An 11,594-nucleotide genomic window follows, 5' to 3' on the forward strand; every position below is an offset into this window, starting at 1 on the left:
ACCCTTTTTATTTTAACGAGGAACCCATACCAAATACACAAACAGCCGACCCCATGGTATTACACCAAAGGAGCGACCATTTGAACTAGCCATTGCATTTGCGGGTAAAGTCTTCACCCTTCTAGAAAAGATTTTCGTTAAAAAAAAAAAAAAAATGCACGTGAAAAACAGCTTTTATGCTGACCAAGTTCAAATTACGGTGCGAAAAGGATAAATAGCAAGGCATACACAAGAATCCCCGTAACAATTAGTCATAAGCTAATCTGCCCAGCTATCAAAGAATTAAATGAAATTTGATGTCATGTCAAAGGTTTAACTACAGACTCACCTGCCATAAGCCACAATACCATTTCTAACTTCAAATACAATTTACAGAAATGAAAGCAACTAATCAGTACTTGTCAGTGTATTCTTTTCAACAATTCCCATGTTCCGATTAAGCGCTGCCCGCTTCCCTGACACTCATTCCAGGTGAAAATTCACTATTTTTACAAGGGGAGAAAGAAAAAGCAAAAGAGAGGAAAAAACCAAAAAAGATATGTACAACTCCCCCCCCCCCCCCCCCCCCCCCCCCTGCACTCTTTCTCCTCCTGAGTAAAAAAAAAAATGTTAGATACTACTTACAGGTAAAAAAGTAGGACGACCAATATATGACCGCTATTTTTTTGATAATGCAGGCAAGTCTTGCTCTCTTTCGCTCTTTTGTGAAATTTCACCTTGCAGCATTGGGCTGCCCCTTTCATCACCCATCTGTTCGGGTACAAAGATGCAAAAAACAACAATCACCACAAATTATAAAAATAATCCATTAGTTTATAAACTGATCAAGTAAATAACAAAATACTTAAAAGAAATATGCCATAAGTAACTTAATAGTTGTTGCTAAAATCCACTATCATTTCAATCACCCCTTTTGTTTTAAGAAATTGAATATGATTGCAACCCCCTTTAGATGATCGGTACGGTAATTCAACAAGCAGACAGCTGCTAGTTTGGAGAAACAACAAAAAGAACACAAAATTACCTTTAGCTTCTCAAACTTCGTAGCTAGCCTCATATACTGATCACGTGCTTCTTGATATCGAACCATGGACCTGACTCTTGCTAGAGCTTTTTCAACTCCAGCAAATTTCTGTTTCCGGCTAATTCGCAAGAATTCATACTCATCAGTTTTCTCAGTCTCTAGTGCCACATCCCCCATTGCTCTTTCCACTCGGAATCCCCGCAAGCCAGTTCGTTTACGCCTCCAGCGCAGTATTGCCTTTTCCACAATACTAACAGACCAAATGACCTTTTTATACTGCTTCCGAACTTGATGTCCCCTCACATGAGCCTGAGAGCAATAAGCAGAATGAGTACTAAATTAAACCATCAGCCAAAAATGAAAAACAAAACCTGGTACTTTCAACAGAAGGGTCCAAACAGACGCTTCAAGGACAGTTTATAGTATTAGAATATTAATCAAATGATTAAATTCATTATTTAATTAATATGGTATCATAAGATTTTGGGACAAGTGATAATTTAACATGGTGTCATAACAGAAATCCTGAGTCCGAACACCGACTCTATAGTTGATCCCCATGTAAGTTGAATATTCCATGTTGGGTTGAAGGCAAGTTCGAGTTTATACGTGAGGAAGAATTTTAATTAAATGATCAAATTCACAATTTCCTATTAGCTTAAGCTTTTGGAACAAGTATTGATTTAATATATAGAAAGTACATATTCTACCAGTGAACAAAAACAGGAATGAACCAGGATGTCACAGAAACCTAGTAGCTAGCATGCTCACTACAAATTGAAATTTCAAGGCGCTGGCAAATAGAAGATGGGGGAAGTAACTTATGGTAACTTAAAATTGTAAATAAAATTGTCTGGAAAGCAAATATGATAATTCGATGCAAAAAAACACAAGAAAGCACATATATATGGGAGTACCTGAATTTTCACAATACGGTTGCGTATTTTCAAAAACTCTTTCCTTCCCTTCCAACCGCGATACTTCTGTTGGATCTTTATGGCAGCAGAATGCAAATATTCCTCAAAATGGCTCAATTTTTTAACCTTGTTCAAAGAACCAAGTGCAACTAGGTCAAGTGAAACTTCAGAAATATCCTTGCTGCTCTTAGTGTGTTGTCTATGATTGAATGAACGAGCCCGGAATGCAGCTTGTATTAGAGCGGCTGCATGAGCTGATTTTCTAACTGCAGCAAGAGATCCTTTCAGAGAAAGATTCTCATATGCTGCCAAATCTGATGGGACATGTGCTGCAGTCTCAATACCCTTTTCAGCTGCAATAGTTGCAGCAACACCATCCATTATGTTCTCATTGACAGTCAGTGAAGAGAGGTGACTGATTAGATCTGCTTCTGCCAAATATCCAGCAATCCCTTTATGTCCTCTGCTTGATGCTAGATCAGCAGCTGTTTTTCCACCTGGAGATACTGGTGTTGGGTCGTCAACAGCTCCTGGAGAAGCACCCAATCTAAGAAGTGCAATGACTGCTTCCTCTCTACAGAAAGGAGAAAAGGAACAATAAGTCAATTGTTGTCAATAAACGGACATTGTTATACATAAAAGATTTACAAGACATAAATGTTCCTTTCATTCATGCCAAAGAAACAAAATCAAAATCAGGCTTTATGCATGGGAACGGCGAAGGGATAAGGGAGTCTCTATTCCTTATAAACATTTAACCACATTGTTTTCAATTAAATTTACTTGTAAAAACCTAATCTGAGGCATTAGGTAACAGTGGATGACTTCATTAATAAATTTTAATCTTCAAATGTAACATTGATAATTGGCTAATAGATGAACTGTTCAGATCGACATATTAGACAGTCAGATGAAGGAAATAAACCCTTTGGGAGCACTTGAAATCAAAACTCGGTCCTTCAGGTGTCAAAGACTCAAAATATATTAAATACTTGGATGAGAATCTAAGAAAGCAATCTGACCTCCCAAAATATGACGCCCAGTGAAGCCCAGTTCTTCCATGTGCATCTCTGAAATTGGGACTAATACCAGCAGCAACTATGGGCCGCATGGCCCACTCGTAACCAAGAGCAGCTGCCAAATGTATAACTCCTTGGCCTTTGTCATCCAAAACATGTGGTCCTTTACCACCTTCATGAATTTTACAGATTAGCCACTCACAAAGTCTATCCTTCAACAAAATTTGAATCAGTCCATCTCTAGGGTTCATGTGATTGCTATTGAAGGCCATAGAGGTCTCTTCAACCCTTCCCCAATCATTTCCACTCTCACTTCGTAATGAAGATATGGTACTCTTAAGCTTACATTTATCACAATCCTCCATAGAGCAATCAAACCTCTTCCTCACCCGGCCTAGATATAAAAGTTTCACTAGGCGCATTTGAAAATGCACTTCATCTGCTGGTGCACTTTTAACAGCCATAGCAAATGCAACTCCTGATGGCTTTTCTCGATATTCAAACTCCCTCACCTCACTGCAGGCTAACCTATCACTGCAGGTGACATAGAATGGAACACGCCCAGGAGCATGTGGAGGAGTTTGGCATCTGATGACTGTATCATTCAGAACTTCAGCAGAAACCTCAACTTCACCAAACATACATCCCCACTTAATCTTGCTAGATAGCTCCTTGCTTACCAAAAATGTACCAACAATTAAGACCTGAAACCACAAGAAAAAAAAAGAGAATAAAATTTGCATGATATTATACATTAAGTTCTCTAGCATCAACAACTAAAGGCCAATAAGCATGTCCACATGATTTTTAGAATGTGGGAAAAATAATGTTGCAAACCAAAGTATGCACACCTTTCTTGAATCCTTTGTTGCATCCTCTGTTGTATCCCCAGAATAAGCCCAATCTGGTGAAAAATCACGGATAGTAAATAGCTGTTCTTGGGATAGAGAAGGGCCAAGCAAATCAGTGTCCAAGTGCATATGACGTGATAAACTGGACACTTCCTTCTCATCATTTTCAGCATCAAGTGCATTCCAATAATTGCCAGAGTCTGAAGCCATCAAGGACTCATGGCAATCTCCACCAATTTCTTTATCCATCCATCTACCAAAGCTGTCAAGTTTCTTCAGCGTTCCAGCTTCATCATTGTTTACAACAGTATCTTTAGATTTCTTTTCAACACGAATGGTAGAAGTTACTTCCACATGAGGATCTGAACAATTGTGAAACTGGGGATGAACTAAATCGAAACCACGCTCTTGTGGCACCTGCAACAAGGTACAAGCATCACTTGGGGAACTTCTACAACGAGAAACATTCATCTAAAATCCATGAAAAGGTCGACAGACACATAACTGAGGAAAATCAATACTCAGTTTGATTTTGGGTTTCGAATTGAGACACAAGCAATAACAAGCACAATAGTAAAACCAAAATTCCCATGGACATTTAACAACAAATGTTTATCCATCTTATCAGATCATACACAACACCACAACGAAACATGCCCATCTATGAGCCTCACATAAATGTAAAAATGTACAAATAACATGATACATCCACAGAGTTGCGAGGTTCTCTCTGTCTCTCTTTTCCTTTTTCTATTTTTATAGGTAAATACAACTGATGCACCTGCCTAGAATTCAACATCACTTCACCCTCCAGATTGAATGCTACGTAATAATAAAGTCAACAATAATAACATGTCATTTAACAGCAAAAGACAAACCTGAACTGCTTCCCCAGAAGTTGCCATTAATGTCTGGTTGTCTTTGTCAGTGATTAATCTATCTCTATAAGTTAAAACATCTTGGACTGAGCTATCAGCATCCAATCTAGCATCTGTTAGCTTATGTGATATAAAGTCAGCTCCAGTAGGATGTCCAACAAAATATTTCTGGTAATGCACACCATCTGTGTTGGCCAAGCTGTTAGTTTCAGCCAAATTAGATAACCCAGAACTTTGGCAATATTTAGGTCCAGCAAACCACAAATCTGGGGGATTGCTTGATAACTCCGCAAATCCTGAAAGCAGCACAGCCACCTGGTCACATTTTGTAAATTAACAGAAAATATTATCCAAAAAGAAAATTCAAAAATTAAAATGAATATTCAGTTAAATATAGAAGTTTCACCCTAAAACAGGACTCTAAAGGACAAAGCAAACAATTTACACGGCAGAAACTGCTGTTAAATGACTATACACAGCAAAATTGTTTGGCCAGATAAAGCATTTATACTGATTAATACAATCAATAAATTGATAACGCACATCGTCGGATGAAAAAGTGCATATTAACGTATTCCTGTATATTAAAGTTTGTCATGGTTTGTCACGGTTTGTCACTCGTACGAATTAGAAGAATCTCAGAAAATTTTAGGGCCTAAGCAGAAGAAAGGTTAAAGAACAAGTGTCTTAATTTTTGTGTCATAATTGTGATTCAACTACATTAATATGAATCAATCATGCATTCATCGCAACAATTTTACCTGAAACTTTATGTTCCAGCAAAGAAGTGTCACGCGATATAAAACCAAAAATAGGTTGACTGAGAGAAGATGCTTGTGGATCACTAGCAGAATCCACATCATCCAATCCTGATGAGAACTTCTGTCCATTTCTATCTACTCTGTTTGGACTTGATCCATAAGATGTCTGAACTGAAGGGGCAGGTGAGTTTGCTTGCGCAGAGCATGGTACAGAACTACTTTGAGGGCTTCCAGCCTGTGATCCTGGATCTGCTATCACGCGGGAGATGCCTGACTTGTATCCCTACATAGCATCAAAGGGCATAACAGAACTCCTAAGCCACATAAAGGAAAGTAAAAAAAAAATCTAGTAAAGTCAACTAATCTACATTCAATTTTCATCATGGATGGGATCATGGATAGCTACAAGTCTAGACATGACCAACAAACTCACTCCCACTGAGCTCTAGCTCAAATGCTACCTCCTCTCCCAGTGTCCCACATACGAAGGGGGTGAGAGGTGAGGTCATAGGTTTAAAAACCCATTGGGTGTGTGCGTAAATTACCAATAAACAAAAGAAAAATCAGTTGAATAAAAGCATTTAAGATGTGAAAAGCTGGGAGTTATTACAATTTTAAGCAAACACTGTTCAGAAAACTCTAGAATTGAAAAATAGAAGGCCATATATGAGCACAAAGGAATACCTCTTTTACTTCTCTATAATGTACAAGAACAATGTGCTCTAAGCGCCTGCAGAAAAGGGAAATACATGTCAAGAATGATACTAAAATGAAACAAAAAATAGATAAAAGTTCTTATCAACAAAAACTCAAATTTTTCATTGAAATTCCTTTTGTATTACACATTTCAGAACAAAACTTCAGTACAAGAGACAATTTTTTTTATATGTTGGAATGCAAAGGGTGCAATGAATCCTATACTAATGCCTAACACGCCCTTTGCAAAATTCAGAACAGAAGTAATCTCTTACCATGCTATCAAAAACAGTCCACCAAAAAACAAAATTTGAAACTTTAAGCTGTTAAATTTACAAATATAAGCAACACTTACGCATCAAGCATCCAATAACTTCGTCGCTGAAAGTTCTCATTGTCCTCCCCATGGGCATAGTAACAATGGAGAACATCCACACTGTTAGCCTACAGACAAACCGGTGAACAACTAATTAATTAAGCCGCGAAGCTCAAAATAACAGTGCAATCACCTGTAATCCATAGTGAAGGTCCGCTACAGAATTAGAAAAAGGTTAAAATTAACATACAATGCAAAAATTAACGCCGCCTTGAAATATAAGCTTCGAATACAGAACTACAGGAACAAAATTTTATTGACATCTGGAAAATGATTTAAAAACTCAAAACAATAGTAATATTTGGCCTCCCTAGACAAAGCTTAGCCTCATTACCAAAGCATGAAAGAACAAAATAATACATTTAATCGTCAAGCCTTCACGTATTCACGGAATTAAAAATACATGTATAATAGTAAGTACTAAGCATAATTTCTGGCATCAATTTATCTCGGCTTGTTGAAACCGCTAATAAGACATAATAAAATGAAATATATTAAGAGATACATGTCTTAAATACACATCAGCTACCAATGTGGATAAAAATTAACAATGTATTATGTTTGAAGCAGTGGAAACAATGTCAACCAGATTTAAAAAGAGCAAGCGAACCTATAAATACACAACTGATATTATGCACGAGTTCCATCTTATACAATGATTAAAACCAAAACAGGGCCACCAGGCAAAGGTCAAAATAAGAAATCTCCATGATGGAAAGTGAAGATGCTCAAATAACCCAAAATAACCCACAACTATGGAAGTTATATGCTTTAAATTATATTTAGTAATTGCAAGCAAATCATACAACCTAAAAGTTCAGTTCTTAGGTTAATGCTACACACACTCACTAGTTAAAGAGTTGTAAATATCTTAAATGTTCCATTGGAGTGCTTACATATCCATGTAGCCAAACAACAGATTGGTTGAAATATGAAGGAGCATATTGATCTATTACTTGGTGTTGCCTGCAACAATGAGTAACTAGAGACAGAAGGTCCAGACAGCTACAGGAGGTGATACCCAGGCAACACTTTTGACTACATCAATTAGGGCCAACCCTAAACCCAACACAAAACTCCCCCCACCCCCTCCACCAAAAAAAAAAAAAAACCCAAAAAAATTTAACTTACAAATAATAAATTGAACAGCACACCTTCAACTTTTCATGAGCTTCTTTGACAGTTTTCCCATCTTTCTTCTTCCTCCACCGGTAACCATCTTTACGAAAATACCGAATAACTTTTCGATCAAACAGGAACAAAGAACCAGCTGAAAAATGAAAAACCTTTAGTTGCTGTTTGAATACCAACAGGGAATGACAACGCTCCATCTCTTTACAAGGAATAGTAGCTATTGATATTTGATCAGACAATAATAGTAAGTGCACAGGTAAGTCACTAATTCATTATTAATATCTCCTGTAGCAGCAATAAGGGGGGCTGACTTCGAATATAACCGTTGTTTTCTTAGGAAGGTTTTTAGAAATATCAATCAGTTAGAAGCATTTAATACATTCAAGTAACAAAAGAGAATCCATGCCACATAGAGCCAAAATAAAAGGGGGGGAAAAACTTAACATTGACCCTCTGATATCAGCAAAACTAATTTGCTACGCACTGAGGAAGTACATAATTCAAAACCAACAAGATAAACCTACCACATTGCCCTTCCTCAAATCAACTCAACTAAGCTTTAATCCCAATCTCTAGAGACCCTAAAATATGCTTATTCTAAATCGTTAGTACCATATACAAATCCTTAACCCCATATCTTTCCTAACATTGCAGAAGAGGGTTACTATATTCTTCATAAATGATATTCATATGTTTATGTTTACAAACTTATCTCCTTTTTCTAGTACTAAGATGATAGAGGAAAGGAAAAAAAAATCACAACAGAGCAAGATGTGACTTGTGAAGGCCACAATTGCTAGGTGGTCTCACAACAATTATCATCTCCATGAAGAGACATAAATAAACAAATGCACACACACGACCATCAACATTCAAGTTGATATATGAAAAAAATAACGACTTGAACTACAAAGTGTAATTTTTGGAGGCCATAACTGATTAGAGAATCTTTTTCTTGATAATAATGGCCAATAAAATTATTTCCACTCTCATATATACAGCCAGCCTGAACAAAGAGCACAGATGGGGTTTGGCCATGTAAGAATTCTAGAGATTGAGAGATCTCAATTGATTATCCAAATTTGAGATGAGTACAACAACTATGATTCTAAAATTGTGCAAATGTAACAACCGGCACAAAATAGTTGCTTTTTCTTTTTTTATAAAATTAATTAGAATTTAATCAAACAACAAAATTCACAGCCTAACTCAACAAAGATGGAAAAGCAATGGAATGAAAAGAATATCAATACAAAGTCTTATAAGATGTAAGTGCAGCAATTTAATACACCCATAAGTGTGACAGCAATTAGAAATAAGACATTGAGAAGCATGCCGGTGACAACCTGGAGGCGTAACAGGTGGATCTGGATTTAAGTGAAACCTATGATGGTTGCGAAGTATTTCACAAATTTCGCTCGGCCGAAGCCAACGGTGTTGCGCTTCAAGCACTATCCTTTCAATGTCTGCCAAAATTCGGAATGCACAGATGGTTAAAGATTTTAACTAACACATTCAATATCCAATCATACAAATAAAGAAAAGCAATTCTACTAATATCATAAACACACAATGTAACGATAAATGTTGAAATCACAAAAAAGAAAAAAAAGAAAAAGAATAAAGGAACCAAATTAAGTGACATGTAATAAAGGATCCTGGATTAACATTCTCAAGATCCAAATTGGGTAACAATAAAACTCTATGTGCCCAATATAGCCAACACGCTGCAGTATACACATCTAGTGAATTACATGTAAAGCAAGAATAGCAGAACTCAGAACATACCTCTTCAAAACCTGGACCGAAATAATCACAATATATTCATTTAACAATACCTAACAATATATTCATTTAATGTTACTTTTTACTTTCTTGTTCGTTTCAGTCCTCTTTTTAGGGGCTCCTTTGTATACTTCCTGTGTACTAGGGTTGCGCCCCTCTGCGCTTTTTAATGAATTCTTACTTATCAAAAAAAAATATTCATTTAAAAATTCATCGCACTTCTAGCACAGAATGCAATACCGTATATATTCATCCATTTAACAATCAACTTCAACATGTACAATGAACAACTTCGGAGCCCTGGTCCTCATACATGCCAAGTGCCTAACAAGGGTGCATGAGAGAATACATGGGGAGCTCTAGCATTTGGCTATGACACATACTGACTGAAAATCATCATAACATTCAAAAAAAAAAAAAAAAACCCAAAAAAAATGAGAACGAACAACACTTGTTAAGCACTTCAGCTTGTTATTTCAAAGTAACGACCCTTTTCCGATAACATAGACACTCATATCTATTGAATCATTTCTACATTCATATGAACCAAAATCTAATCTAATAAACCTCACGAACGCATTGAAGCAGAAAAGCAAGAAATGAGAATATTAGGAGAGAAAAAAAAAAAAAAAAAAAAAAAAAAAAAAAAAAAAAAAACCAAACCACACCAAATGGTTGATTAAGAACGTATCTTCCACTTTCAGCCATAAACCCTAGTTTTCATCCGCGAGAGGTCTGATTACGAATCCACAGAACCAACAGAGAACCTGCAAAAACCGAAGATTTCTCAGAAAACCGATCAATAACCAGAGCTCAAAGACCGAAAATGAAAACCTAATCGCCAAGAAAATTACACGCAGCGATTTTGAAGGTCCAAACAATCGAAAAACCCTAACAGCAATGGAGAAGAAAGGGAGCGAGAGAGAGAGAGAGAGAGAACGGAGGTCTGGGCTAAAGAAACGGACCGTATTGTAAGAGAAAGAGAAGAAGCGCGTGAAAACCACTAAAATTAAACAAAGAGCTAGAGAGAAGTCAATGAATTATGGTTTGTGTTTACACCGGCGGAGAGCGATACTCCGGGTCGGATCAAGTCTGACGTGGACAACACACAAGTCGAAGAACTTTAAAGATAAAAAGTAGGGCTGTACACTCACAAATTGACAAAATTGGTAGACAGTCTAGTTAAAATTTGCATTTATAAATTTAATAAAATTTACTTTTCCTTACGTGTCAACTTTTACTTTTATTTTTTTAAAAATAAAAATCTTAAAGCTATTTAGGAGATTATTTTACCATATGAAAAATGTGGTCAAAAATTGTTTATTGAGGTGACAAAAGATCATATTTTTTTTATAAAATTATGATTTGGAAATGTAAAAATTTATTTTTTAAAATTATTGGTAAGAAATTACTTTTTCAAAAATTCAAAATTTTAAAAGTTAATTTGTAATTTTAAAGGTCAAATTGTAATTTTATAAAATATTTAAGTATTTTTAAATTTTATTTTTTGAAATCGTAAATTCAAAACAGACTCATAGTCTTATATTCATATTTCGACATGATTAAAACCCGACATACGATATTTATGACAGATAATTTTTAACACAATCTACAAGCTCAAAACAAAATTACTACGAAATTAACAAATTAAAATTTAACACATTTAATTAAATAAATTAAATTAAAATAAACCTGTTTAATTTTATATTCTTACTTTAACACGACCAAATTTAACACCCGACAAGAATTACCGCGCCCAATGGAAAGGCAGGGGACCATCCATTGGTCTATTGACTATTAGATTATTCATTATTGGAGAGATTCTGTAGAATGATGTGACATGAGTCCAAATATGCCTACTATCTTAAAGGCTATAAAAAGCGTAGTTGTTCATAATTAAATCCAAGCAGGGCGTGTCGTGGAAAGCAGGTAGGCCAGTGAAATTAGCACATTCATTTTATCTTTAGTGTTAAGAAGCCAATCACAAGGAATCTTTTGCTTTGTAAACAGTAGTCTTTTGATATGGATTTGATTGCCACGTGTCATGGTTGCTTATATAATAATAAATTAACTTGATATTTATTAAACAAAAACAAAATTGAAACTATAATTGGGGTTGTTAAGTCTGAATATGGGGTCAAGCAGGGGGATTG

General features: G+C 35.9%; 1 protein-coding gene across 5 annotated transcripts; it reads right to left on the minus strand.

Moving 5' to 3' along the window:
* Nucleotides 1-272: 272 nt before the first annotated feature.
* Nucleotides 273-10,513, minus strand: LOC133851146 (calmodulin-binding transcription activator 3-like). Of its 5 annotated transcripts, XM_062287470.1 has the most exons (14): nt 10,296-10,425; nt 10,110-10,208; nt 9,003-9,122; nt 7,677-7,792; nt 6,502-6,590; nt 6,135-6,180; nt 5,451-5,733; nt 4,690-4,985; nt 3,812-4,228; nt 2,964-3,664; nt 1,942-2,515; nt 1,025-1,333; nt 625-750; nt 273-455 (listed from the first exon to the last, which is right to left on the minus strand). In XM_062287470.1, the coding sequence occupies exons 2-13, from the start codon at nt 10,147-10,149 to the stop codon at nt 658-660; spliced, it is 3,084 nt and encodes a 1,027-aa protein (XP_062143454.1). In that variant the 5' UTR covers nt 10,150-10,208; nt 10,296-10,425; the 3' UTR covers nt 273-455; nt 625-657. The 5 variants fall into 5 exon arrangements, with proteins under 5 accessions (XP_062143454.1, XP_062143444.1, XP_062143458.1 ...); XM_062287460.1 differs by lacking the exon at nt 273-455 and having other exon boundaries at nt 566-750; nt 10,407-10,513; XM_062287474.1 differs by lacking the exons at nt 273-455; nt 9,003-9,122; nt 10,110-10,208; nt 10,296-10,425 and having other exon boundaries at nt 566-750; nt 7,654-7,793.
* Between the last annotated feature and the right edge of the window lie 1,081 nt (nt 10,514-11,594).

Source organism: Alnus glutinosa, chromosome 1, assembly GCF_958979055.1.
Source record: "Alnus glutinosa chromosome 1, dhAlnGlut1.1, whole genome shotgun sequence".
Taxonomy (NCBI): domain Eukaryota; kingdom Viridiplantae; phylum Streptophyta; class Magnoliopsida; order Fagales; family Betulaceae; genus Alnus; species Alnus glutinosa.

Bases quoted from the DNA above. Each gene is read 5' to 3' on its own strand.
- LOC133851146 (XM_062287470.1), bottom strand. From the start codon at position 10,149: ATGGCTGAAAGTGGAAGATACGTTCTTAATCAACCATTTG. The intron at 6,591-7,676 runs GTGTGCTGTTCA...GTTTGTCTGTAG, and splicing joins AAGCTCATGAAAAGTTGAAG to GCTAACAGTGTGGATGTTCT. The intron at 1,334-1,941 runs GTACTCCCATAT...TATTGCTCTCAG, and splicing joins ACCGTATTGTGAAAATTCAG to GCTCATGTGAGGGGACATCA.